Here is a 27,565-nt window from a genome sequence, read left to right on the forward strand (position 1 = left end):
AGAGAAGAGAAGAGAAGAGAAGAGAAGAGAAGAGAAGAGAAGAGAAGAGAAGAGAAGAGAAGAGAAGAGAAGAGAAGAGAAGAGAAGAGAAGAGAAGAAGAAAAAACCACCAGAGTGTTTTAAACCAGATACCACTACTGAGAGCAGCAACTAGGATGAACAGCAGTTATCGATCAGTCAGTGGCTGGAGACTATAGACGTCAAATTAAGCTCAAGCTCAGATCTCTGCAAATCCAGCCTTTTCCTACAGCTCAGCAAACGTTTTCAGGGGTCACCAAAAAGGAAGGATGCACCTTGCAAGGGGTACATGCCTGTGCTCTAATCTAAATGAGAAAGCTGTGGTTTGAGAGGTATCTGAAAACAACACGGGCCCAGCTGGGCTTTTCAAGAAAGCCTCTCTCAAAGTTGCCTAACGTCTCGCCAGGGAAGCATTTAATTCCGTGGCTTAAGAGCTCTGCCTGCAGAGCCAGGGGCAAAGCGCGGTGCTGCCTCGCACGCGGCTCGGAGCCTCACGATCCCCGCCGGTGTCCTGCCCAGGGAGCCCGTTTCGTGCYGGAGCACTCATAAATCTCTGCCCACAGCTCCCATTTCCCTGCTGATCCATAGCCATTAGTTGTGATTCCTTGGAGCAGGGGCTGTCAAGGACATCCTCCYTGCTCCAGTGTGATGCAGGGGGACCAGCCACCTGAAGTTGGACTAACCCTGGCTCCTCTTCCCTACGGAACATCCCAGGCTGTCTGGAAAAGGCGTTTGCTTTTCCCAWCCCTCTCAATGGCTTGCCCATGTGGATCAAGGCAGGGCTATCTAACTATATCACACATCACCATCATCTGTGTTTGCAACACAGGGGGAAATTTAATTTTCCTTTATACGTGCGATGCACAAAGAGGCAGGATTTGCCTGAATAATCATACGAACCTCCAATCTGGCTGTCACCCTTGGTCTGAAGCATTAGCAGAAGGCAATTTAGGGAGATTGCTTTTAAGTTGCAAAGCCAGTGTTCAATTAGAGCATGAAATGAAAGACTGATCGCTAGTGCCGGAGTGCAGATTTATTCTCCAAGTATTCCCTTTCAAACATAAAGATGCCGCTCTTGCTCAGAACAAGCCCCCTTTTGTCTAACATTGCCACAAAAAAAAAAAAAAAAGGGGTTTGGAAGCAAGCGTTTCTAAGCAGGTTTGTGTTCAGGAAAACATGACAGTGATTTGTTGAGATAATGCAGCTTCAGACCAAAAAACACACGCAAAAAGTGAAAGCAGCAGAGAAAATCCCCAAGCAGAATCCTAGAAGTCTGAAACTTTGCGAGATCTCAAAATAAATTTCCAAAAGCGACGACTTTGTAGCTTACAAGAAACTGAAAAAAAAAAAACGCATATAAAATGTATTATTTATATTATTTATATATACAGTTGATATATATATATAGTCTATATATATAATTTATAAAAAATATATAGCATATTTATATATATATTTTTTTCTCCCTGGGCCATGGGATACAGCAGCCACTCAGACCCGTGTGTCCGGACGGGAAGCAGCGCATGGCTGAGTTGCCGGCAGCAGAAAGGGGGTTCTGCCCGGGCTAGGTATAAAAGACCCCCCCGGCCAGGAACAGATCTGTCTGGTTATGGGGAAAGTCACCAGGACGGCTTGTTCCTGCTATTAATCTGGCTTGGCGGCCGGAGCTGGCAGCTCCTCCGCCGGCGAGCGCTGCTCCGCATAATAAAGCTCCGGCTGGAGACGCGGGGACGAAGCAGGCGGCAGGACCACTCCGCTCCGGCCTGGGAAAGCTTGGAAGCAAGAGCACACGCAGGATATCTTAATAAAAAAATGTCAGCAAATGGAAAAGTCCATCAAGTGTGGCAGCAGTGGCTGACACGCTGCAAGGGACCAGCCCTGCGTTGCTTCCAGGAGCTTTTTCTTCTGGAAGGAAAGTTCYTGGGCTGTTTTCATACCCTTCCGTTGGCAGTTGTTTGGTTTAACAGTTATGATATGCAGAGAATTTGGAACTAAGGTTAGAGTATCTGCAGAACATCCGCAACAAACCCATGCCGGCGGTGAACTGAAAAGGAGGAATACGGTGCTTTGGGGGTGTCCTAGGGGGATAGCGTGGAAATTCTAGGGAAAAGACCAAAGGAGGAAACAGGCATGATATCACCAATGGAAGTGAATTCCCACCAAAAAGAATTAAATCAGCAGGTTCATTTATGCAGAACTCTTTCTCAGTGGGTATCACCTCGCTGTGATACTTTCCAGACGCGCTTCACAAGGGCCTGGGCAGAGCAGAGTGGCACCTCGGTTCTGAGCAGCCTCTGGCAGAAGTTTGCAATGCATCAAGAAATGGAAAAAAGTACTAGAAAGTTTCTCGCCATGAGAACATTTGTCACTTTGATATTTCATGGAATAAACCCCGGGCAGGGGACCAAGAGAAGTAATTGAACTGGCTGTGCTCCATGCTTAAGATACTTGTCTTGGGCTTTTGAAATGTGAAAAGAAGTTCAGGATCTGGCTTGCAAGGAGCAGGGACAAGGAAGGTTGACGGTGGTGGCTCCTCAGGCCTCAGTGCTTCCGACATCCTCATGAGCACAGACATCCTCCACCAAGCACAGCACAGTCGAGGCTGCCCAAAAGTGACCTCCACGACCTCCATCACCTCCTGTTTCACACAGTTTTTCTCACCTCCTTTTACTCAGTTATGGACCCACATGCACCAAGCACGGAACAAAATCTTCCCGGGAAAAGAAGGACTGGCAGCCCAGCTTGAACTTGGCTTGGCAAGGATACTTACCATGAGCCCCACTCTTCCAACCCCACCAGCTCCAAGAAATGCTTTGGCGCAGTGGGAGCATCCAAAGCCAGGACACCGTATCCATGTGGGATACTGCAGCTACCACCACCACCTCTAACAGACAAGCCACGGGAACTGGCTGTTGATCAGCATGACTTGCGCTGGCTGCTGACCAGGGCCTCCCATCTGCTACCTCTGTCCCCARGGCACCTCATGAAAACCTCAGCCCAAATTCCCAGCAGCCTGAGAAGGGAGAGGAGAAGAGAACGTCTGCAGGAACGCCGCAGGCAAAGAGAATGCCATGATGAGAGCTGCTACACGGGTAGACAGGCAACCACATCTGTCTCCAGTCGCCAGTGCCACTGCTTCTTGCAGCCCTATTCCCAAGCCCAGCAAGCCCCAGGGTTCCTCTGTCATCATGCCACCCCTCTCAACCGGGATTTATCCCTTGGGATTTCCTTTCAGTCAGTCTTCCCCAGGTCTAACGTGGGCCTGTCAAGGTCTAACACGCAGTAACAGACACCAGAGCCAATAGTCTCCAAGGTGGTAGCACACACACAAGGTGGTAGCACACACACAACAACAGTGCCCACCCAAAACTGCCGATCTTCTCTCAAAGGAACATTTTTATTGTTTGCTGTTGTTGTTTTCTAAATTCTGCCCTAGCAATGGATGTTGCTCCCCGGCAGCCAAGCATCACCTTACTATAGGGTGTACCTCACACCAGCCATCTGCCCTGGTCCTTCCAGACCATGTACCTCAGCCCACACCRCTGCTCAACCCCTCTGGGGTGCCCACAAGCCCAAAACGACAGATTTACACAGCATTTGTTTGCCAACGGGAGAGGGAATGTAAAGACAAATGAGTCTCAAGAGCAGAGCTGAAGAGCCCTTCATCATCCATCACTTTGGTTCTTAGTTTTGTGCTTGCCCACAGCATTACCCTCAGAGCAGTGGAATGAATAACAGCTAAAGGATTCACCAAATCCCTCAACTTCTTGATTCTCAATAGAGGTTGCTGAGCTTGGACACCCATCACAAGGGTCATCCAAACATGTTAAAATGGGATGGTGGGGTTGAGRGGAGTTTGTATTGATATATTGCTCAACACTCCCAAAATAACTTAGCTAATGGCAGTAGTATCACAACAAGCTCTATAAAGAGACACTTTGACGCCTCTCAGGCTATCAGCATCATTCAGAGATTCTCTGGAGCTAGGCCAGACTCCCAGTAGACCTGCTTAGGGAAGGAAGACCTGGCAAGGCGTGGGAGCTTACAGGATTCATCTGGCCACCGCAAGCAAGAGAGATGGAGACATGGCTCATCTTAAAGCCAAGCGAATAGGCTGGGAAAACTGGGATCTCCAAGGACAGAGAAGGTTGTGATGAAAGGCCTTTTCCCAGKGACCCACAGCAAGGCTTTGCAGGGGCTGGCAAAGGGATTTTCGGCTGCAGGCTGCAGCACAGCTCATGTGTTACTGAAGCGTGGGTCCCAAGTGCTCAGTAGCGCCGGAGCGCACCAGGGAAGCACGGGAATGCTTTGGACTCCCTCCCCTGGCTGCGGAGCCGCATCTGGCCACGAGAAACGAGGCTGCTGCTCCTGAAAAGCTTGCACAGCCCTCCGGAGCGAGGGGGAGGAATGGGAGGCCGGGGTCCGTGCAGATGCTGACCAGCTCCCTCCGCCTGCTCCGCTCGCTCCATCATGACCTTTAATGATTGCGGAAGGCGAGCCGGGCTGCTCGGCTCGCATTAGGGATTCACTGGAGTGTCTTGTGCCTCCTCCCGCTTGTCAAATCCAAGCCGCTTGGACGAGCCCAGTGAGCAATTAGGGCTACAACCTACAGCCAGGAATTTCGGCAGCCCATTTGCATGGAGCTAGGCAGGAAAATGTTGATTAATCTGTTCTGATACGCTCCCGAAAAACTGCTCAAACAGCGTCAGGGAGCTCAGGCACATTCTAAATTGCTTTGCTCAAGACTGTAAATATTGCATCGGTGCCTCCCTGCGTGTTTCAAAGACAACTTTATGTGCTGTGTCTGTGTGGAGGAGATTTGCTTTAATATTTTACCAAGGAATACATATTTCATCCATGAGGTGCTTGGGAGGGAGGGATTCTTATATTTTGAAAACCATCAGCTGGGAGGAGGGAGAACGTGGACTATATACAAACACACGRCCGCCATAAGCCAGGATGCAAATCACTACAGCTGCTCTGAGATGTGATTAAAAATGCACAGGTCAGGAGCACAAAGAAAGTCCAGGAGTGCTAGAAAGATGGATCAGGCAATGCCTCCGCACAGAGGGAAACCTAGACGTAGGAGGAGGTGCAGAACTGCCCGGAGCCTCCATCACTCGAGGCTGATGGCAACGGTGAGCACGCCAGGGGTGGGAGATAAGGACCTTTACCTAGTGAGTACTGCTAATTCAGGAGACTGTTCTTCCTCACCTAGTGAGTACTGCTAATTCAGGAGACTGTTCTTCCTCATCAGCTTCCAGGCACTTTCTGATCAGACTGGCATAGCGCTAAGACCATGGGAACCCCTCTCTGCACCAAATATCAGGAGATGGTGGGTTCCAACCAAGAGCTTTGATGTCCACCAAGCACGATGGCAAAGCTGAAAGGCTGTTTGGATTTGCCTCTCTTGCAGCTGATAACATATTTTGTGCTTTCTTCAAACCTCTTTCACTTGCTCTTCCAAAGGTCTGATCTCTGGGACGTAGGGAGCTATGGGACAACCTGCCTTTTCCTTAAAACATAACTAACTTTTAGCCTATAAGGGAAAAAAAGAAAGAGGAAAGTGAGACCCAGGTACAACCTAGCAGCTTCCTGCAAAGGTCATTGCTGCACTCATGGGTGGGCAGGACCACTTCCCAAGAGCCCATCAGCCAAGTAAGTGAGGTGACCCAGAGGATGACGCAACGCGTTGCCAGCTCTTGCAGCCCAGCAGCTCTGTGAGCCACCAAATTCCCTCCTGCAAGGAAAATCATGCAACCTCACGTCCAAGTGGACAAGGGCAAGTTTCCACCAAGGCCAAGTTTCCACCAAGGCCATGCACCAAGGCAGGACTGGGCACTGGTTGGACACTTTGATGCTTCTGCCTCAGCTTTCCTCCTGCCAAGTGTCCTAAGCAACCCAACCAAAACCAACATGGGCACTTGGGAGCGGCTTTTAGTTTTTTCCTCTTGCTTCTAAGGTCCTTCTCTTGCTTGTCTCCAGCACCCTTGCAGCCCCAGGACTCTCCATCTCTCTCTCTCTTGCTTCAGTGCTGGGTGGTGGAGAGGGGAGGTGGTACYTGGCTGCACCTCGGCCATCGACCCAAAGTTGCTTTTGCCTGTGTGTCCTGGCAGCCCGGACATCCCTCATCCTTGTAAATCTGGAAGGAGAAACCCTTTGGTGCGCCCCAGCTGATGTCCAGCCCTCCTGTGCACCAGCCAGCTCGTACCAGGGAGCTTTCATCTCAGAACAAGCCCTGGAGGAAGAGCACGAGCTCCATTGGCTCTCCACTCTGGGAAAGTTCGGAGCTGGCAAGTAAAGCTCAGTTATTTTAAAGGGCAGCAACTTTGGCACAGAATTCGGACACGGAGCTTGCACAGCGACAACGACACCGCCCGCACCGCAGCACCGGCCACCACGAGGGCTTCGCACTCGTGTGCTTAGCAATTACCCCTGGGGTGGAAAACAACTCCCACTACTCTCCAGTTGGGCGAAATGTGCTGAGGAGGGTCTATTTTTTTATTTTATTTTATTTTATTTTATTTTATTTTATTTTATTTTATTTTATTTTATTTTATTTTATTTTATTTTATTNGTCTATTTTTTTATTTTATTTTATTTTATTTTATTTTATTTTATTTTATTTTATTTTATTTTATTTTATTTTATTTTATTTTATTATTTTATCTTATCTTATCTTATTTTATTTTATTTTATTTTATTTTATTTTATTTTATTTTATTTTATTTTATTTTATTTTATTTTATTTTATTCTATTTTATTTTATTTTATTCTATTTTATTCTATTTTATTCTATTTTTATTTTCTCTGTTTTAGGCAAAGCCCCGAGCCGAGCAGCCCCGGGCGCAAAGCCGAGCTGTCCTGCCCGGCGCTGGGAGGCTGCTCTGACCCCCGTGGCCCCTGATTCCCGCTAAGCGGAGCCTGAGGAAAGCAGATGGCGCGGGCACGCAGGCAAGGAATTAAGTTGGGTAAGCAAATAATTAAATAAATAAGCAAATAAACAAAACCCCACAGCRTCTGCAGACAGGAGGAAACGAATAAATAAATAAATATTTAAAAAACGTCGGCTCCTGTCACATAGAGGGAGCAATTCGGCTCTTGGTGCAACTCAGTGCRGTCGCCTTCCCCTCCCTCCCTCCTTCCGTCGCTGCCGGAGGGGACGGAGACGGCTTGGGAAGCGAAATCCCTGGTGGGCTGCCGAGGGCAAAGYCGGCTGCCCCGGGTGGGGGGCGCTCCCAGCGGCCGCGGCCCTCCTGGCCTTTCCGATGGGAAAAGCGCTCCGGGAACCYGCGGGCGCTGCACCCACCGCGGGTTCGGCACCCACGGCTGTGCCAGTGGGGAAAACACCCCAACAAAGCCAACGTCCTTGCSCTGCACCTTGGGAAAAGGCACCGTTCACAGGCATCAATAATAAATAGAATCATTCACATCCCAGCTCCCTCTCCCTGCTGCTTCCAGGTGTGCCAGGCGCAGGGACCCTCTCCACCGCAACCAGCAAAGGAGGTCGGCTCCCACACGCTTCGTTTTCCCCATCATCCCAGCACGTCTCCTGGTCCCCAAGGGAAGCAGCGGGGGTTAATCAAGAGGGAGCCCCCGGCAGTGCCGCCCCAGTTCTTTTCCGTCTTCCCCGCGGCGTGCAGACGTTTAGAGCAAACTCCATTACTCGCCTAACAAGATTTGCAAGCTGTCGGTGAGCTCCTGATGGAGCCCCGGAGGCAGCGGCGCTGCGTGCATCACAGCCTGCCTCCAAGTCCCCTCAAACAGCCCCAAAACTCCCTAAAAACCATCCTCACCCCCAACCCCAGGGACCCACRCACAGCATCACCCAAGGGGCCTGCCCTCAAGGGTTAATATCCCTTAGGAGGGGAGATTTCCTGGCTTTTCTCACATCTGTAGACAAGGGAGAGAGTAAATCACTGCAGTTCAGTAGGAGCCCAGCCTGCTCCTCCAGTGCGGGGGGCATTTCTGCATTCCCCCTTGCAAGATGCAATCCTCTCCAGGGGAATAACACGGCTCCAGCTGCAAACATCGTGCTTAAAAAGCTCCTCCCTGCCCCCCGCCAAGTTATCTTGCATTTTTCTTGAAAATTTCAGGTCCTCTCCATCCTCACAGAATTGCGGTGAGTCTTGCTTCTTGATACTTCGCTGCCACCACTTCCTACCCCWTTTCTCTCCCTGACCTCCCAGCTTTGCAGTCGTTTTTCCAAACTTTCAACAAAAAGAAAAAAGGAGGGAGAGGGGGAAAAAAAARGAAAAAGAAAAAAGGTGCGGCTGGGAGAGAGAAACTGTCTCCAAAACTTTCCCAAGTTGAAGAATWTGAAGAAGAAATTTTGAATATAGGCCTCCTTGCCTATGCTTTCCGTGGACAGCCTGGCCCAGCAAGAAGGAATAAGAGGAAGAAATGCAAAATAATAGAACAACAGCAATAATAGTTTTAATAACAATGATGATGATGATGATTAGAATTAGCTATTCCATGCCCCTCTGCCAATACTTGCTCTTCCTCCCAGCTTGACCCCACATTTCCCTACATTTCCCTTCGCTAGCCATCACCCTCGCTTGCAAGAGAGGCTGCAAATSCAACTCGTACAGACCCACAAAAGCATCAAAAAACCCCAAAAGAACCAAGCGGCCGAGGGGCTCACGCAGATCCAAGCGGGCAGTGTTGGGAGCAGCCCACAGCCTTTCCCGGGAGTTTAATAATAGCAAAGGTATTTATACAACCGAAATATTTCTGTTAAAAGGCTAAGCGCTGGTATGTCACGCCAGTCACTTCAATTTAAAATAAGTGCTCAAAGTTCTCTCTGGGAAAAGCTTGCAGCTAGCTATAAATACATGCAATATGCAGATGGGGTGGGTTTTTTTTGTTGTTGTTTTTTTGAAGCCAGATTTATTCTTCTTCAGAGACCCTAAACTGCACCACAGCGCAGCGTTTCTATAGCACAGATTTCCCGAGGCCCCAGCAGTCGGGATTTCTAACCCATCCTGCTGCTTTTTTTTTTGTTTTTGCCCTCCCCTTCTCTCTCCATCCCTCTGTAGAGCTCCAGCTTCGCGGAGCAGTTCCCTGAAAGCAGGAAATATTTATATCCATCACTCCCCAGCGCAACCTTTTGGCCCAAAGCTCCAGAGAACGCTCAAGTCCCCAGGCCTGCGACTCGGTGCCTTGGCTATATATGGGCAAAAACTACCCGATGTGGGGAGAAAAAGATGCAAAGTCCCTCGCCATCCTCAGGCCTGCAGCTGAGGGCTCCGCAACCCGGTGGTCCCACGGTGGCCATCGATGGCCACGTGAGGAGACCAGCCCTTCCCATGCTGGACTAGCAGCCCAAATGTCTCCCATAGGAAAGGGCAAAGGAAGAAATSAGCTGGGTCGCTCGGGATGCGAGCGGCGACAAGCTCTTCCCCTTTGCGAGGAGGCTCTTTGAACGCCAGCAGGCCGTCTGAATTAAGAAGAAATGTAAAAAGAAAAAAAAAATGCAAAAGAAAAAAAAAAAAAAAGGGGGAGATTATAAAAGAAAACTCACATTTCCTTTTGTGAGATCTTAGCGCGCTGACTTGACCTGCTTATTGCTCCTTGGCAGACAGCGGCAAATTCATTTCTGCACATGTCCCTGCCATATGTGGTGATGAAACCACCAGGGTTGTTTCTATTTAAACAGAAACCCTCTTTTGTTTCTCTTTCTGCAGCTCACGCTGTAGCTCAGCCACGGGCACAAAACCACTGGAGTTTCACCCCGGACAACGCCAAACCCACGGGAATGCCACCGGGCTTTGGGAATGCCACCCGGCTTCGGGAAGGGTGAGATTGTGGGGAGGAAGCCCAGGGATGCCACGAGCCTCCCTGCAGCATCTGCAAGGAAGCCCCCAATGGGGATGCGGAGCCTTCTGGCCAAGGAAGGCACCTCGAGGCAAGCTGTCTGCAGGTCACATCTCCCATGCCCATCTTCCACCTTGTATTTTATTTACACCCATGTTACATCCACTTTTGGAGGGCAGCACTACAGACTGCTAAAGAGGAGCTAAAGAGAGAGGATTTTCTGCAGCCCAAGAGAGGTGAGGTCTTTCCACCAGCCCAGTAAGCAAGCAGACCTCTTGCTCCATCATACTTGGTCCTCAAACACCCAACAGATGTGACTGTACCTCAGTGGTAGGCCATGGCACGGGATATTCCTGGCCCAGCGCCCTTGCACAGGTCATTTGGTGACTCTGTGGCAACATGGATTTGCCGAGGACTGGAGGGCAATGTTTTATTTTGGTTCCTCCTTTTATAGATTTTTGATGAAAGGCAGGTAAACTWCTGTGAAAAAGTCCCAGTTTCCTCATTTTCACTGAGAAGAGGAATTGTAGGAAGTGGGTTGACCTTTGGGCAAAGCTGAGGCCTCCCAAAATAAATGTCTCAGGTTTGATGACCAATGACCATATACAACTTCAACTCCTCAAAGATGTAACCACAGGACCCATAGAGGTCATCTCCAGCAGCCTTAACAAGCGTAGCTAAATTGTATTTGCAGATCAGACTAGCTGGGAGGTGAAGCTCTCCTTTACAGTCTGATTTAAAAAAAAAAAAAATCAATGGTCTCCATCTTATGGTGATCTGCCTTCAGTCAGGGAAGATAATCTGATGACTAGCAAAGACCATCTCACTCAGAGGAAAAGGTCTCTGGGGCTACTTGGAGACTTCAGCATGCTCAGGAGGTGTCTGCTTGGCTTTCCTGGCAGATTTTTACTAGGATTGTCAAGAAATCCCACTCTTGTGGTCAGGCAGCCCACTGTAACATCACACCAACCTACTGCACCAAGGTCTGCAACTTAACTTGWATTTACTCAAATTTATTTCTTCAGACTTCAACTCCTCCACTGGCAGCTTGTGTGAGAGGCAGATCATTGCTCCCTACGTGAGTAATGCCCACACGGATCAACGTGTGCCTCCTCACGGTCGACCAAGGAATTTAATCCCATCCCTCTGGCTAGGAGGGATGGTTCAACACAGCTGTAACACGCGACCCTCTTCACGTTGCCTTTCTTCTTGGTGGCCCTTGAGCACATGCGCCCACCCACGCAGAGTGCCAAAACCCTCACTGGGCCACAGTRGATCGCTCTCCCTTTCTCATGCACTGCTTTCACAGGCCTTGACAGCGATTTTTCTTGGGAAGACCAGAGGTTTTCCCTTTTCCTTATTACTCTTCCCTTTCCTGCCTTGCGCCAAGCCAGGGCTCTCCCTACCAGCAGGCTGAGCTGATCCTTGTCCAACAGCAGCTCGATACATTGAAGATTCAGATGTTGAAGTCATCCAGCAGCACGAGCCAACAGGCTCTTCCCAGCTCACTCTTGCAAATGGGAGCAACCAGCTCTGGACTGCAACCTGGGCCCACWCCGGCATGCTCATGGCTCCTAGGTCTAGATATGTGGTCATCAAGGAACGGCTTGAGCTTCTCACCTTCCGCCTCAGCTTTGCAGGACTGAGACTGGAGAGCGATTGTCCCCAAGAAAGCAGCAGTCCCCTTGCACAGCAAGGGCCAGGTGGAGCATGCATGGAGTCCAGATGCTACTTGCAGCTCTCCTGAAAGCTCCAGCTCTGGGGCCAGACCAAAATTATAATAATGTTTTTCACCTAAGACATGACGAGTGAGGAACCCCCCCAAGGTTTTAGCTCAAGAAAACATTGCCAGAAAGGCTCAGGCAACTAAAAAGAACCTAACATCACCACAGCATCATTTCTGTGACATTTAAGCAGCCAGGTCTCCAGGGAAGCTATGTGTGACCACACTGCAAATGGGACTCATGGGGTCTGCACATGCACGTAGAAGAAAGCGTGGCAGGGGCATGCAAAAGAAAGTGACATCCAGAGGGAAGGAGGCATGACTTTTCACTTTTRTGGGAAAATAACTTAAAAACCTTCCACAAGATTAGGGAACCCAGGCATGGAACTCTCTGGAAATGCCCCAGACCCTTCCTGGCAGGACCAGGAGCTTCTCCTGGTGCAGGTCGTCTTCTTCCGAGCACCAGGAGGAAGGGCCACCAGGATCATTTCTTGTTTGAGGCCAATCACCTAAGATCCTCTCCCATTTCTCCCATGTTTTGGGGATAGCTTTCTCCCCTCGTCACCACCCTCAGAGCAGAGAGGGTGCTGGAGCACTGGGGCCCATTACCTGCTCTGGGAGATGTGGGATACTGCACAGAAACAAAGAGCTGACCAGCCAAGGAGATTTCCCCGGGTTTTCAAATCAGAAATCTAAGCGCTTTTCCAGATTAAGTTAATAAATGCAGCCCCTGGCCCACCAACGCCTTCAGACCCACTCTGGCACGAGGGCTCTCCAAGGCCTCCAGCTCCCAGGGGCCTTGAGACASCAGGATTAATTGTATATAATTAAATACTGCTCCCCTATCTAGATTGTAAAGTTTGCTGTTGGGGCTTGACTATCCATGCTCTCTTCCCCTCTAATTAACTTCGTTAATCTACATGGGATTGTTTCTTCCCCCTGAGAGGGACGGGGCTCTCCAGCAGGGAAATTTGGTTGACATCTAATTATTTGCAGAGGAGACAGGCGGGCAGCGAGAGCCTGCTATGCCTTGGGGACCTGTCACGAGCAAAGGGCCAGGTTATGGTGGCCATGAAGGCCACCATAATGGCCTTCTGAAAAAAAAAAGGCCACTATCCCACCACTCATTTGTGGCATAAGACTTTGCAGGACAGGGGCCATCCCATCTGAAAGGCAACTCCTCCTACCACTGCTTTTGACTGTCTAGAGCATAAAAAAAACATATGAAAGGGAGAGCTCCCACGATGTCGTCTCACTCAATCACATCTAACAAGAGTCCAAACCACCCATCACCTTCTACGAGTCCTTCACCAAGGGACCTCCTATTGCTGGAGGTCACTCACTTCCCTCAGTGGCTCCTAGGGGATCCTGTTTCCACCAGGAGGAAGTTCTCCCTCTAGGCTAAGCCGAATCACCTCTGCTGCAGTCTCTTCTGCTGGACTCTCTCCCACTCTGTCTGGAACTGGGTGTCCAGAGTTGAGGGCAGCCAAGCAGAGAGCAGCAGGATGACTGCACTCCTTCGGAATAGCTCCAGAATGATGTCACCCATGTGGTTTTTTGTTTGTTTTTGTTTTTTTTTTGCAAGAACATGACATGAGCTCACATGCAGCCCATGGGTCATGATGGCTTGTAACTGCATTTGGGCAAGAACAGAGTCCTGCTTCCTTCCAGACTATCTCCCAACCAGTCTTTGTGAAGCTCCCCTTAACTTCTGCAGTTCTTGGAGCCCCTCTACTCTTGCTATCCACACTTCTAAGTAGCCACCTTTTCTTTTTTGCCTCCAACAGCCTCCAGTTTAGGATGCATCTCTGCCCACCACTTCTTGGYACCTACCTTGTACAACCATCCTCTTTACGGTCACGTTGGACTCATCACCTCAGAGCTCCCTCGGGCCAGTGCTTCCTTAGAGCACAACCAAATGCAGCAATGTCAAAAGCTCTTCTGGAGCTTTTCCCTAATCCAAAAGCCTGGCGTGAAAGCAAATCAGGTTGGCTTGATAAGATTCACTCTTGACAAATCTGTGCCAGCTCTTATTCAGCTCCTCTTATCTCTGATGTCCTTGCAAATAACATGGTGATTTATTCCAGACTCTCGCAGGTAAAAGAGGAGAACTAGTCAGGCTGAGCCCTGCTCTGCTGCTTCCAAGGGTGGCAACAGAGGCCCCTACTCATCCCACCCACCACTCAGAGAGACTCGTTCTTCCAGACTCTGCACAGGAGGATTTCCCACTTGATGCTGCATTTTCAAACAAGAGCTGTACGATACCCGGGCTGCTTTGCAAAGGGAGAGGAGGGCAGGGGTGTCCGTGGCRCACAGCTCTGTGTCCTTAACTATAAGCACAGCAATAGACATCGTGTATCACGAACGAGCGAGGGGATGCTCTTGCTGCACGGATCCAGCAGGCAGAGGAGCTATTAGCACCCTCAGTCTGAGAGGCTGCCTGCAAAGTTTGAGGCACTGATAAGCACTTTAATGAATCGATTTATTTCTACTCCAAATTGTTTGCAAGGGCTCAACCTGTAATTATTTTACTCTCACGGAGCAAGTGCCATTACTCAACAGAGCTTGAAAAAGAGCTCCTCAGAGCAAACGGATCTTTTTAATTCACTTTTTTTGCCTTTTTTTTTTGGTGGKGGTGGTGTGGTTGGGTGGCGGAAGCCCTGGCCTCCTCTCAGCCCATCTCACCTCTGGTTTTGGCCATCAGGGAGCAGTCCCCCGCAGAGCTCCCTTCCCTCCAGGCCAACGTGTGCTATCAACTCCATCTCTCCCCATCCAGCGCCTGCTACACAGGGATGCCCTCTGGGCCCTCACATTTCATCAACACTTTGCTTCTCCTTGCCAGGCCTGTTTTGTTGTTGCCTTGACTGTGTAGGAAGGAGTCCAGCCGCTATGGAAATGGCACCATATAGGGCCTGGATGGAGGAGATCGACGTTGGTCACCCTTGCGCTTGCACAGCGGTGGGCATATTTTCTCTCTTACACCGAGATATTTTTAAAGCTGCGAATGCCGTTATTGTTTGTCGTCACCCAGGATCTAGCACTGCCATTCTTGGAAGCCAGGACAAAGTCAGGGCTACAAACGTTATTAGTAGTGGGTTTGATATCTCCCAAGACATCCTCAAGCTCAGCGGGGTTTATGGCCAAAGGAGAACTGACCTTAACTCCTATCAATGCCAGAGCCTGATAGCTCAGAGCTCGTCATCACTCAAGCATGTGCCCAGGGTCCGCAAAGGCAGGATGAGGACTTCTCCTACCTCTGCCACCCTTTTTCCTTCAGCAAGGACCTAGGCAGCTGCACTGTGTGCCAGGACCAGCCCTTTCCATGCCGCCAAACATCACCAGAGCTGCGGCTTGGATGCCATAAAACAAGCTGAGATCTTGCTCTATATGAATTACTACAGTGCATCTAAAGGCAGCCTTTTCRTAAAGGCATGCACTGGATGTGTACACAGACCCTGATGCAGCTAATAACTGCCTCTCAATGGCTTTTGGAGCAYTATTACATATTTAAGCTCCAAGCTCCCTTACTCAACCACAGAGATGCAGCTGGAAGCAGGAAATTGCCAACAACAGCTCATTACAAATAAGGAAACATTAGTTTTCYGAGGATAAAAGCCACACGGGTCCTTCAACTGGAACACACCACTCTTGTCCTCACCATCCTCCGCCCTGCTCCCCTACCACCCACCGATGCTGCGTGCTTCATTCTAACCCTGCTGCCCCAGGGATGCAACGAGACGGAATTCCCAGGTCCCATGCATGGACAGCCCTGTCCAAGCCAGACTTCCAAGTGCCACCAGAACGGCAGAAAGCAGCCCTGCTCCGGAGGGCACCCACTGGCATCGCCCTGCCAAGAGGAGGATCAGCTGGAACTGCAAGACACGGCGAGACATGGACATGGACATCTCCATCCCCTTGTGCTGCAGAGGAGATGCCATTCACAAGGAGCTTCCACCCTCAAGTCCAGAAGGCTTTTCTCTACTACTAAAGCCATCTACACAGGTTCCGCTCACACCAGCATCCCTGCTGCCTCTGATACCTGCTCCCTACCACCCTGCTGCAGCAGCAGCAGAGTCGATGGGCACTTTTCTCTCTTTGAAGCTGCACATTGCAGATGTAACATTGAGCCAAGAAGCTTCTAGTCAGCTCTTCGCTGGTGCCGTGGCTTTAGAAACCCCTCCTCCAACRCCTTTTGGAAAAGGAAAGGACAACGGGAAAGATCGGCGCTGTTTTGTTCCTGGCTCCTCTCACCCCCAAATGTGCTCTGGTTGACCATGACATTTTTGTGTGGCTCTCAGGAGGGAGCATGTGCAGTCTCTGGAGACAAGGTGACATTTTCCCAAAATGCTCCGAAGAGTTTTGCTGGTATTCGTGCCCCTGATGGCATTTGGCTTCCAGATCTCAGCTTGCACAGAAATGCCCAAAGCAGCTGTGAAAAGCTCATTTCAGCAGGCCTAAAATTTCTCTCCCTAAGAGTRTCAGAAGGCTCCTTTACTGAGATGGTTAAACAAGAGAGCTGGAAATACGAACAGCAAGGCGAAATGTCAGTAGAACTGGCTGCTCCTGTATTTGCTTGTAACGTTTCTGAAGCTGATGAAAACAGGAGCTCACCTAATTCAGGCAGAATTAAAGGGGATAACTGCAAAAGTATTGCAGCTTAAAACCAAGGAAAAGAAAGAAAAGGAGTGTGTGGGGGAGAAGGAGTGGTTGGAAACATGTTCCTGTCCTGTCTGAGGCATGAGCTGTGCCTGGGGAGGAAGAACATCCTCTTGATAGAGAGAGTGGCATTTCCCCCACCGCGCTGCTCTTTGGGTAGTATCAGCACACCATTCCTGTTTGCAGGCCTGGGAGAGGCTCTTCCAGAGCTCTTTGCTCCGGGAAAGGAGGCATCAACAGATTGTAGAACGGGGAAGATTCCCTGGACACCACTAGCAAACAATAAGTTATATAACCCGACCATCTGGGAGCAGCAAGGTCTCCAGATCCCTGATCCCCAGAAGACTGGGGTCTTCCCACTGCCTCTCATTTTACCAGGGCTTTCCAGTGAGCCAGTGCTCCCACACGAGAAGCTCACACTGGCCTCCCTCCCTTTGCTGCTAGAAAAGCACATCCCGCTCAGTTCTCATCGAGCTAAGCCATGCAGTCATGAGTGCTGGAGCAGAAGAGGCGGCAAAGACCTTTTGAAAGGTCAGCAAAGCCATCTCTTGTCCAGAGGACGGGAAAACTCAAACTCATTGAACTTCAGCGCATCAGATATTGCTGGGGGGGGTTGCACCACACTACACAGCTGTGATTTCTCTGGAGCAATGACACAGCAAACAGGCTCCAACTCTAACATCCACCTATGGCTCTAGCGAACCATGGTGTCCTCTTCTACCTGAGTGGAGATGTCCCTTGGCCAATTCATGGCCTTGCAGTGGACCAGGGGCCACCTCCTCCCACGCCAACATCCCTGCAAGCCTGTGGACCCCCAAAGCAGCCCCTGTTTCCCACCCGTAGTAGATGGCTTAAAGGCAACAGTGATGTGATGGCAACGCACTGGCATCTGCACAGGAAAAAAAAATAAATAACAAAACAAAAAACATGCTCCAGTTTTGAAGAAAGCTGTTTTCTCCACTTCTTGCCTGCTGTGTGCATGCAGACAGCTGGTAAGGAAAGGCCAGGGGAGTTTTTGGTGGGAAAAGGCAGAGCACCACCCCTTTGGAGGCACCCACGGCTGAAGGATGACATGGGGCAACCCAACACGTCTGCAGACTGCACACCAGCCCTCTGTGCATACCCATCACAGGGGAACCAAGGCCGAAAGCCAACGTCATGCCGCCAGCAGCCCAGTTTCACTACTGCTTGAAGCGACCTGCTTAACAAGCGACGAGCCTTTGGGGATGTTCTTATGGCCCCGTTCGTTTCCTCTCCGCAGGCACCTCCATGAGCACCTCCCTGCTTCTCCCCAGAAGGAAAAGCTCAAATAACTGTAATGGAGATGATGCTCACAAGTTCAGCCCAGGAACAAGAGCACGTGGCGTGCTCCTCACCTTGGTGTGGCCTCCAGACTGCCTGAGCCGTCAAGCTCTCGCCCACTTTCGAGAAGCAAAAATCCCAACACCTGTCTGCTCTTTTAGCACCCTGCCTGACAACTACAGATCTCTCCTGCAGAAAAAGAAAAGAAAAGAAAAAAAGCTTTTTTTCACCATTTCCTTCATTCTCCCTGAACACACGGAGCAGATGAGAGCAGCGCATAGGATCTCAGGCCACTCTCTGCACTGTCTGGGGACATGCCCTGGCTCCTCAGAGGCCACCACAGGACATGCAACATCCAAACCAACCTTTAGGTCTCGCTTGAAGCCACTTCAAGTCCTACAAAGCAGTGCTGTGCCCCAGAGTCTGCTGCTATCAGGACTGCCCTATAGATGGGCTTCRTTTTGAGGAGACCTCTGGTTGGAGTAATAGGACTCCTGCCCCATGCTCCCTCCAGAACTACAGCCAAGCAAGGATGTCTCCTTGGRAAACACCTGAGGATAAATGTTTTCCACCATGATTTCCTGGGCTAATTCACRTTCTCCATATAATATGATAAATGAGGCTGCAGCACGAGTAATTTTTCTACCAKCCACTCAGCAGTACTTGGGAGTAAACTCCGACAGCTTCCAGGCTCTCTTCTCTTCGAAAACCACCAAACAAGATGGCAGTTAGCCACAACCCTTCCCTACGTGACAAGGACATGCGCTGGGCAAAAACAACCCGTAGCCTCCTCCTCAGAAGAGGAGGAGAGTGATCTCCTCCAAAGGAGCATCAGTGGAGCAGGATGAGTTGACGCCCAATAGATAACAGAAAGCACGTAAACCAATTCCAAGACTCGACCTAGGCTTTTTGCAGGATGGGCTGCTGCAGGGAGGTAGCAGCCACCTCAGTTCTGGTCCCCACCAGGTGCAATGAGTTCGATGGGGGAAGCTGGGCTTGCAGACCAATCGCACCTCCCTGTTGCTGGGGTAGGGTGCCCCAAGCAAGCACCGCTGTTCTCTAGCAAAGCAGGAGCACAGCAGTTCAGGCCCCCTGAAGCACACAAGGGCTTGCTGCAACACGCTGGCACCCGCAACCCTCTAGTACAACTTGGGAGCCACGTGCATTTAACTTTGGGGTGGTGGGAGACTTAAGTAACCAAACCAAACAAACAAGCAAAAACACCTCTTCACTTACACTATCTCATCATTCTGGAACTCCAGCTCCCCACAGGTGTCTTCAAAGTCCTCTCCTCCACCTTTGGCCGTTCCTTCAATGGTTTTGTAGGGCACAATAACATTTCCTCGTGCGCCAGAGGTTCGCAGAACTTTCACTTCCATGGTCCCCACGCTCTCGCTGACGTGCGTCACTGGCTCCTCAAAGGTGAAGATGCCAGCATGGTCATCATCGAAGATGGTGACGGTAGCAGTAGATGGAGAGCCAAGGCAAGCAAGCGTTGAGACACGACCAGCCTCGAGAATGCTTTCATCCGAGGCCTCGGTGCTCACGCGGACGTTGCTGAGATGGACCAGGAAATTCTCATCCTCCTCAAAAATGTCATCGTCAATTATGCCAACCCGTATTTCTTTCTGGGTCTCCCCTGGCTTGAAGATGACAGTCCCTTCGGTGAACTCATAGTCAGAGCCAGCATTGGCCGTGCCATCCTCCGTCCGGAAGTCAACGTACACCGTGTTGGTCAAGTCACCTCCCCGGCGAATGATGGTCAAGGCGACGGTGCCACAGTTCTCCAGGCACTGATAGGTGCCCTGCTCAAAGTAGAGCTTGCTAATGGGATCGTTCTCTGCCACCTCGCTGTTGACCTCGTGCATGCTGACGGCTTTGCGTGCCTGGTCTGCAGCATGTCTTTTCAAGATGTTGCCAGCTCCGGTCATGAGCCGAGTAGCCTGAATGCGATAAAAGGCCCTGCTCTTCTGTTGCTGGCTCAGGACCTGGTAGTTGGCTAGCTCAATAAGCTGCTCGATTTCCTTGTCGGGGTGCTTTTGTTTCAGCTCCTTCAGGATTCGAGCCATTTCCCTCCTGGCTTCCTCATCGTCCTGGTCTTTCTCATCGACCGCCAACACCAGTGTCCCGTCCAAGAAGTTCTCCACATGAGAATTGGCCACTTTTCCATCCATCTCAATATCAGCTTTAGAGGATGGTCGGTCACCCTCGTGTTCGATGATCATGCCTCTCTGCTTGCCAGCCCGGTATTTCTTGTAGACGTACTTGTAAAATAAAAGCCTCCTGTCAGCTACCCAAGCAAACACCACACAGATAGGGAAGAAGAAGAAAGTGAGCAAGCCTTCCCAAACTTCCACAATCCCCGGAGATGACACAGATAAAATAATATAAAGCCAAGTGTAGGCAAAGATGCTCCAGGCTGCTGTAACAAAAAACACTCGCAAGTGCTTGATCTTCCTTATCTCTCCATCAGGAACAACATAAACGCAGATGGCAATGATGACAAACATGTTAAACGCAGCACTCCCCACAATGGTGCTCGGCCCCAAGTCCCCCGCTGTGAAGCCGTGACCGCATACTTCGATGACCGACAGGAGGATCTCGGGGGCGGACGARCCCAAGGCCATCAGCGTGAGGTTGGAAACAGTCTCGTTCCAGATCCTCACTGTGGTCTTGCTGGTCTCGCCGTTGGGCTTCTTGATGGTGATCTCCCGTTCCTGGGATGTAATGACTTCAATGGAGGACATGAAGCGGTCAGCTATGATGGATACTCCCAGGAACATGTACACCATCGCTACAAAGTACACCGTTGCCCGAGCAATTTTGTCACCAAACGAGGGGTCTTGAGGTTCCCATATTGGCAAAATGACACCTTTCTTGCAGATGTACGAGCCAGTGCACTCCTCGGTCTCGTTGGCCGGCTCTTGGCTCGGGCTCTCCGCGCACACATCGCCTGCGCGGCAGAGCAAGACCACCACAATGCCCAGGAGGTGGAAACCCACCGGGAAGGCGGGCAGGTGAATCGCTCGCGACATGGCCGCTTCTGCCAAACAGCTCCCAAGCGTCCTCAACCTGCAGAGACCAAAGGAAAGAGGCATCAGCGAAGGCCAAGCAGAAATAAACTACGYGGAAAGGAAGATCTCTGTTGCTTTCTGCCTCTCCCCAAAGTCCAGTGGATTTCTCTTGTGCTGAAGAACTCCCATTTAAGAAGCCCAATTTGTATTATRATTACTGGAGATTTCCACGTATCCACCACCTATAGCGAGGTCACCTGAAGAGAGACGGGTCCAGACGCTGCCTGCAGGCACTCAACCCCCTTCAGCTACGCCGACATTTAACTCCAGCTTCTTCCCTCTCTTGGCTAAAAGCTTAATTCTTTAATTGTATTTTTCCTATTTCTCATCAAATTAAAACATAGCATTCTGCTTCGCTGCTGGCAGGGTTGTCTCCCATTTCCAAATTACTAAGCACTGGCTCAGAGTTCAGGGTAAGAGCAGGAGAAAACAGTGAAGTTTTCTTCTCTGCCACCCACCTCCCMATTTTTCAAATACTTTTATACTTTTAATCACTGAAAACTACGTATTTCATAGCGTTTCCATGCTCACTGTCCTCCCCAGCATCCTCTCCATATCCGAAGCCGGCACAAGGCAAGGGGCAGCCCTGGGAAAGCCGTGCTCCTCACAGCTACTCACTCGCGAGGGACACCAGAAGGACGTGCTTTAATTAACGATTTTGGAGCCGTTCCTTCCACGGTGCATCGCTTTGCACCTTCCCGATGCTGGAAAGAGCCCCGTGTGCATCCAGGCACGGCTCTCTTGGCATGCTTCAAGAGGAAATCTGTCCCTACGCTCTCTTCCCACTAGGTCAGCTTTGCCGGCTCCCCCTCCGAGGGCTTTTGCGCTCCATTTCCTGCAGTGGGCACATCCTTGCCCTGCCTCACCCTTTCCCAGGCCTTAAAGTATATATATTTATGTAAGCAAGTATGTATGCTTAGTGCAGAAGTCTGCACACGCACGCTCTTTCCTGGTCAATTTTGCTAGCCAATAAAAGCCTGATTCCTAGTTATTAATCCCGTGTTTTCTCCATATTTGCTCTATATTCTCTCCATTCCAGGTTATTTTAACCACACAGTATTTAATGCTTCCATAGAGAGTAAAAACGAGGACACAACACCTTTACTTTGCTGGAGCCTACAAGTGACACAACCAGAAGCCCTCTGCCCCACTTGCTTTTATACGAGGGTCCCGGTGGCAAAATACTACTGAAACTCGATTGMGATGGTTTGATGCAAGTTAATGACATTTCTTACCCGGGAATCCCATTGGGCTCTCCCTCCCTGCTGTAATTTTCTAATTATGAGAACAGCACACCGAGCACGAAGCGAGCTGGGCGATGCAGACGAGGGGAACGAGGGGAGCAAGTCTCCTCTAAGACAGCTTGCAAAACCAAATCAAACGAGGGTAATGAAAAAGGGGGGCAGCTGTGTGCATTAGAAAACCCGGTGCCCGGCTCCACGTGCCTTCTGCTTCCCACAGAGCTGCCGCTCCTGAATGGGAAGCGAAAAATTAAAAACATCGTGTTCTTAAAGAAGAGCACCTCGTTGAAGGCCATTTGGCAGGCGGCTAATTGGAAGCAGATGTGAGCTCAACAGACAGGGAAGTTGAGCCGAAACACGAGTTAGTCACCCAGCAGCTGCAGTCCCAAGCTTCGGACCACGTCTTGGAGACRTTTGCTGAAAAGGGCTGTCAAAATACAGGCTGAGCATCAGCTTGTTTTAGCACATATARCTCCAGAGTGCCTTTAAAAATCATATACACACATATATATATATATAAAATATACACATGTATATGTATAGGCATGAATGCTGTGGGCATGAACTATCACTGTGCTGCATGGTCTACACCATCATCTTCTGAAGGGTTTCAACAGCCAGTCCAGGGCATCATCCACCTGCCCTTGCTGGGGGAATTCTCTCTCCACGGCAAGTGAACTCCTTGCACGTGTAGAGTTATTCAGAGTGATCCAGCATTGTGAAATCCCCTTGGCAAGGAGGGGAAACAGATGGTCCTGGAGGAAGCATTACACTGCGGGTCACTGCTCCAGGTCCTCCAGAGCTGGAGAGTCCCACCATGCTTTGGACTTCGGACCAGCTTGGCAGGCCTAAAAGAATTCAAGACCTGGTAGCGTCATGCCCGCAAAAGCATGCAACAAATAAGGAAAAACAATAAATGATAAAATGTAATAAATACAATAATAATAAAATAAATAATAATAAATAAGACAAATTAAGAAAGGAAAAACAGATCAAATTAATAAGTCAGTCAAGCTTTATCATATTGAACGTGGGCCACCTGACCTCCCCACCCAGCTCACCGCAGGCTTAGGCTGAGCCTAAGAGGCCTGAGAGCAGAAGCACGGCTCTTCGGAAGGAGAAAAGGTCCCCCATAGGTCCCCACTAAGCCAGGCCCCGCAGAGCCTAGTGCTGAGCGTAACAGTCCCTAGCCTGGCACCGGACTCTTTTTTTTGYAGCCCAAGCCCTGTACAGCACCCACTTTGCTTCCTCCCGCAGGAGCAATTCGCAATTAAGGTTATTAGCAGAGCGGGGATTACAGAGGGCTGGAAAACACCCGGCTGCAGTGCCCCGAGTAGGGAGGCAAGCGAGGCCGCTCGCACCTCGCCACTGCATCCCCGTGGTGATTTGGCACCCAGGGGGAAGCAATATCCTGGGATGCCAGCCTGGGGCGGCACAGGAGCAAAAGTGGCTCTCAGGAAGCAAGCAACCCAGGAAACTCCCTGGCCTCTGGCTGGCAATGGGTAAAGTGGCCAAGGTCCAGCCTCCCTCCACATCAGGCACCAAAGGGCTGCAATGAGCCTCCTCCGGGGGAACGGGCAGCCTGTGGATTCATCCAGGAGGCTGTGGAGGACCCCAGCGCCGCGTTCCCGCAAGCTCCGGCCCCAAACGGGCTGCTGTGCCCACGACCCTCAGCACCAACGCATTGCTAAAGCCATTCCCAGGCTACCAGCATCCTGATGGCATGGAGACCAAAAAGAAAAAAAAAAAAAAAAGGAAAAAAAAAAATAGGCCCAAGCAAAATCTTTCCAAATATAGTCAGAGGCGCAGCCCGTCCCAAAGCCACCCAAGTCAAACACACATTGGGCCACCCTGTTTTCTGCAAAGGGCATTAAAAAAGTTAGAATAATTACTGGGCTGCCACTGATTTTTTTTTTTTTCTTCTTCTTCTTCTTCCAAGGATCCTATCTCTTGAACACAGCGTCCGGCCCCTCCCACCATCTCCCCAGCAACTTTCCAAAATAAACAGATAAATAAGGAAAAAGAAAGACTGCCCGATATGAAATTTTGGCCAGACTGCTGGATTTTTGGGGGCAGCTCGCCGGGAAGCGTCCGTCAGGAGGTTGCAGTTTCGCTTTTTTAATGTACCGAGGCCACAYGGCAAGTCGTTCCTCTCCCTCGTGGCATGAGATCTCAGCAASGAAAACACTCAGAAAAGAGAGGCAGAAATACTAGTTCTCCCTGGGAGCGAGGGGCTTGGTTGCCCAGGGTCTCCCGCTGGAAAAGAGGGAATTTGGGAGGAGAAAACACAGTCAATAAACYGGAGACTCCGAGGGAGCTCCGTGTGCTCCAGCCTCAGTTCCTCCAGTGCCAGAGCTGGCGGCGAAGCTCTCTGGAGGCCCAACTCTCCCGGCGCTGACTCTAGAGGGAGCTGAACGCCAGCATCAAGTGGATGCCCGTATTTTTGCCCGCCGAAGAAGCTCGGGAGAGGGGAAGGGAGCACAGGTGTGTGCCGGGCCTCGGGACCACCTGCCTCCCGGGAAGGCTCAGCATCCTGCCGGCCTCCCGGCCTCGCTGCCCGCTCGCCGGCCGCCGCAGTGCCGATCGCCTCCTCCTGCAGCCAGGCCTCCCGAGCAAGCCAGGCATATGAAATCACACTTTCCGCGTCCCTCCGTCCATCTGCTCGCATCCCTCCCTCCGCCTTGTTTCAGCGGAACGTGTCGGACGGGTAGAGATGGCAAAGGGAAGCCGCGCTCCCCGAAACGAGCCCGGGCTGATGCCGGGCCAAGGCCAGGCGGGCGGCACGAGCCCTCAGCAACATCCCGGGGTTCGTGGGCAGGAACAGCCGGGAGGACAAGGGGAGGAGGCCAGACCCCGGGGACCCTCCAGCCGGGTCCGACCTTGTGCTGTGCGCAGCGTGGGCCCCGCGGCCGCACAAAGCGGGTGGCCCCGGCGCCGCCGCAGGTGCCGAGGAGCCCGGCCCGGGCTGCGGGCAGCGGCCGCGGGGAGATGCTCGCAGGGGCGGCGGCCCCCGTGTCGCCACCGGGGCGGCGGGAGGCGACGGGCTTCGCGCCGCCAATTCCCTCGGAAAAGGCTGCGGGGAGCAGCGTGAGGAGGGGGCACACCGCGGCCGCCGCCTCCCGCGGGCATCCGCGCAGCCCCCGCGAAGCCGCCGGGTCCGGGTGCGGGTGCGGGTTCGGGTGCGGGCTCGGGTGCGGGTTCGGGTCCTACCTGGCGGGGGGCGGCTGCGGGGGCAGCGGCGCCAGGCCCGGCTCGGCAGCCGCGGGGCACCGCGGCGGGGCGCGGGCGGCGGAGCCCCGGTGCGCGGCTGCGGCGCGGCGCGGCGGAGGGAGGAGGAGGAGGAGGGAGGAGGAGGAGGAGGGAGGGACGGAGGGATGGATGGAGGGAGCGCGCACACACACACACACACACACACACACACACACACACACACACAGGCGTGCACACGCGCGCGCGCGCTCGCACTCACCGCGCCGCGCGGGGATGCGCTCAGCCCGCGCCCTCCCTGCGCATCCCTCCGCGGGGCGAGCAGGGGCTCAGAGCCGCCGTGCCCCGGCGCGGAGGCAGGTCCTGCTGCCCTCCTCCTCCTCCTCCTCCTCCTCCTCCTGCTGCCGTTGCTGCAAATATTTCCCGATTTCCTCCTCGGAGCGAGGGACTTTGAAAGGCAGGGCTGGCTGCAGACCCACCCCCAGCCCCGCTCTGCCTGCCCCCCGGCCCTGCCTGCCCCCAGCGTGTCCGGCCTGCCCCCTTGCCTGCCCCCCTGCCTGTCCTGCGTGCCCCCAGCCCCAGCGACCGCACTCGCCCCCGCCTGGCCACCGGGCAGCCTGCAGGAGGGAGCCGCAGGTCRCAGAGTGACACGGATCGCTGGGGAAGCCACCGGAGCGGTGGGTGACGAGGAGCTAGAGGGGCTGCTCCATTAATCCCCTAGGCCCCGAGGAGGAGGGAGGTGCAGACCAGGCACGTGGTGCTTCCATCAATCAAGACCCCCCACACAAGACCTCCCTCCCTCTGAGCCTCCTGTGCCTGCCCTTCATGCCGCCCCCCAGCTCGCTCTGCAGGGCTGGCGGGTCACGGAGGGGCATGGCGCTCCTTGGGCTGGCCCAAGTGCCCTTCCTCTGGGCGATTCCCCATCCACTCCATCTCCAAAGGCCACGGCTCAGCAGTTCCTCCACCCCTCCCCAGCCCCAGCAAGGAGCAGGTGAACCTGTTATCCCACCTCCAGGCCAAATTCGGCAGCTTTGGGCTCTGAAAATAGGAGCCAGGCCAGCGGTGCACGCGCTGAGCGAGCACAGGTGCCCTTCAGTAGCCTTCTGTCCCCAGGCACCCCGTGCTGGGGACACAGAGCCACATTCCCAGCTCCTGACCCTTATCAGTGTTCCTCCCTCTCGCCCCATCGCTGTACTGTTGTTTTTGCCTCCACTGACAAGATAACAGGGCAGAGAATTGCTGTGGCTTCCACCAGTGCTTTTCTTCCTTCTTTCTTTCCATCACCATTTCCCCACGCAGAGAGGGAGAACTAAATCCCTCTGCTCGGGAGCCAGCACAAAACACGGACCAGGTCCCAAATGCCTTTTGCAAGGCAGCCGATTCATTGCAGTGGGAGCAGTAGGTTTTAATTAGCTCCTGGCCACCAGGTTCCCCTGAAAAGCTCCCTGCCACCCTCAGCCGCGCTGCTGACCCACTTCCCAGCTTCCCTGCTCCACGCGCTCCCCAAAGGCGGCTCCGGGACGTCCCCTTGGCCTCCTCGCTGGCTGCCCCCTCGGCGAGCRGAGGTGCTCGCGGGCGCGTGCCGGGCGCGCGCTCCCACTGCCGCTCGGCTCCTTCATTCATTCGTTCATTCATTCCTCCCCGTACACCCACAGATCCCGCCGGAAAGCACCGCGGGTTTGCCGGGGGAGGCTTCCCCGTGGCGGTCGTGCGCATCCGTGGGGCGCAGAGACGATCCCTACCTGCCGTGAGGACTTCACTATGATTTCAGTGCGTGTGCTCCAAGGGGTAGGGGTTCCCCAGCAGCGGCACGCGTGCGGACCCCGCTGCTCTGGAGCCCGTTTCACCGTTTTGCACCTCCCCAGATGTTCAAGCCGGGCCATCAAGCAGCACCAAGGCAAGCTGTTGGTGCTGCCCGTCCTCGGCACAGCAATCCCACATACATCAAAACGTTAAATTAAAAGGAAGAGAAAYAAAAGAAAAGCAGACTTAACCTTCAGATCAACATTTCTTTCTCTCTTTTTTTTTTTTTTCCTTCTGGGAAGGATTTTGGGGAAATGAAACTCTACTGCCTGTGAGACAGGGCTGCCCCTTCATGTTTCCCATGCTGCCACTTGCCAGCCTGTTCCTACTTTCGAATCTCCAGCGGAGCCTGATTGAAAGTCATTGTAAACCGAGTGGTCTCTCTGCAGCTCTCTGGGTTGTTGCTGCTCTGTGACACTTACCTAGCAGGGTGCTATTCCCAGTGTCCGAAATTCCCGGTGTCTGGGGCTGTGAACAGTACCGGCACTTTACTTGCCATCGGTAGGCTTCAGAGGTAACAGCTACATTCAGATCAAAGACAATCGTTTGCCTCCTGTCTTATGCTTCAAAACGCCTCCCACGTGGCTTGTGGACATCTGCTCTTTTGATGGGCCACCACCAAAGCGGAGCTGGGGTCCCCCAGGCCGCCTGCACAGGAGGGACCTCTTGCTCTGTGTGTGCGCACACGCACACCCGCACGCCCAGATGTTTCCGACTGTGGA

The 27,565-nt window shown here is 52.1% G+C and overlaps 1 protein-coding gene across 3 annotated transcripts in view; it reads right to left on the bottom strand.

Moving 5' to 3' along the window:
- The window catches only part of SLC8A1 (solute carrier family 8 member A1), a 46,767-nt gene extending 21,420 nt beyond the window's left edge, over window positions 1–25,347 (bottom strand). For all 3 annotated transcript variants that reach the window (XM_026044021.1, XM_026044022.1, XM_026044020.1), the window contains exons 1-2: window positions 25,303–25,347; window positions 18,755–20,590 (exon numbers count right to left, since the gene is read on the bottom strand). In XM_026044021.1, coding sequence (XP_025899806.1) covers window positions 18,755–20,553 — 1,799 coding nt within the window. In that variant the 5' untranslated portion in view covers window positions 20,554–20,590; window positions 25,303–25,347. The remainder of the gene's footprint in view (window positions 1–18,754; window positions 20,591–25,302) is intronic.
- Window positions 25,348–27,565: the final 2,218 nt, after the last annotated feature.

The sequence above is a fragment of the Nothoprocta perdicaria genome, unplaced genomic scaffold (assembly GCF_003342845.1).
Source record: "Nothoprocta perdicaria isolate Ctin4 unplaced genomic scaffold, notPer1 scaffold_347, whole genome shotgun sequence".
NCBI classification, from domain to species: Eukaryota; Metazoa; Chordata; class Aves; order Tinamiformes; family Tinamidae; genus Nothoprocta; species Nothoprocta perdicaria.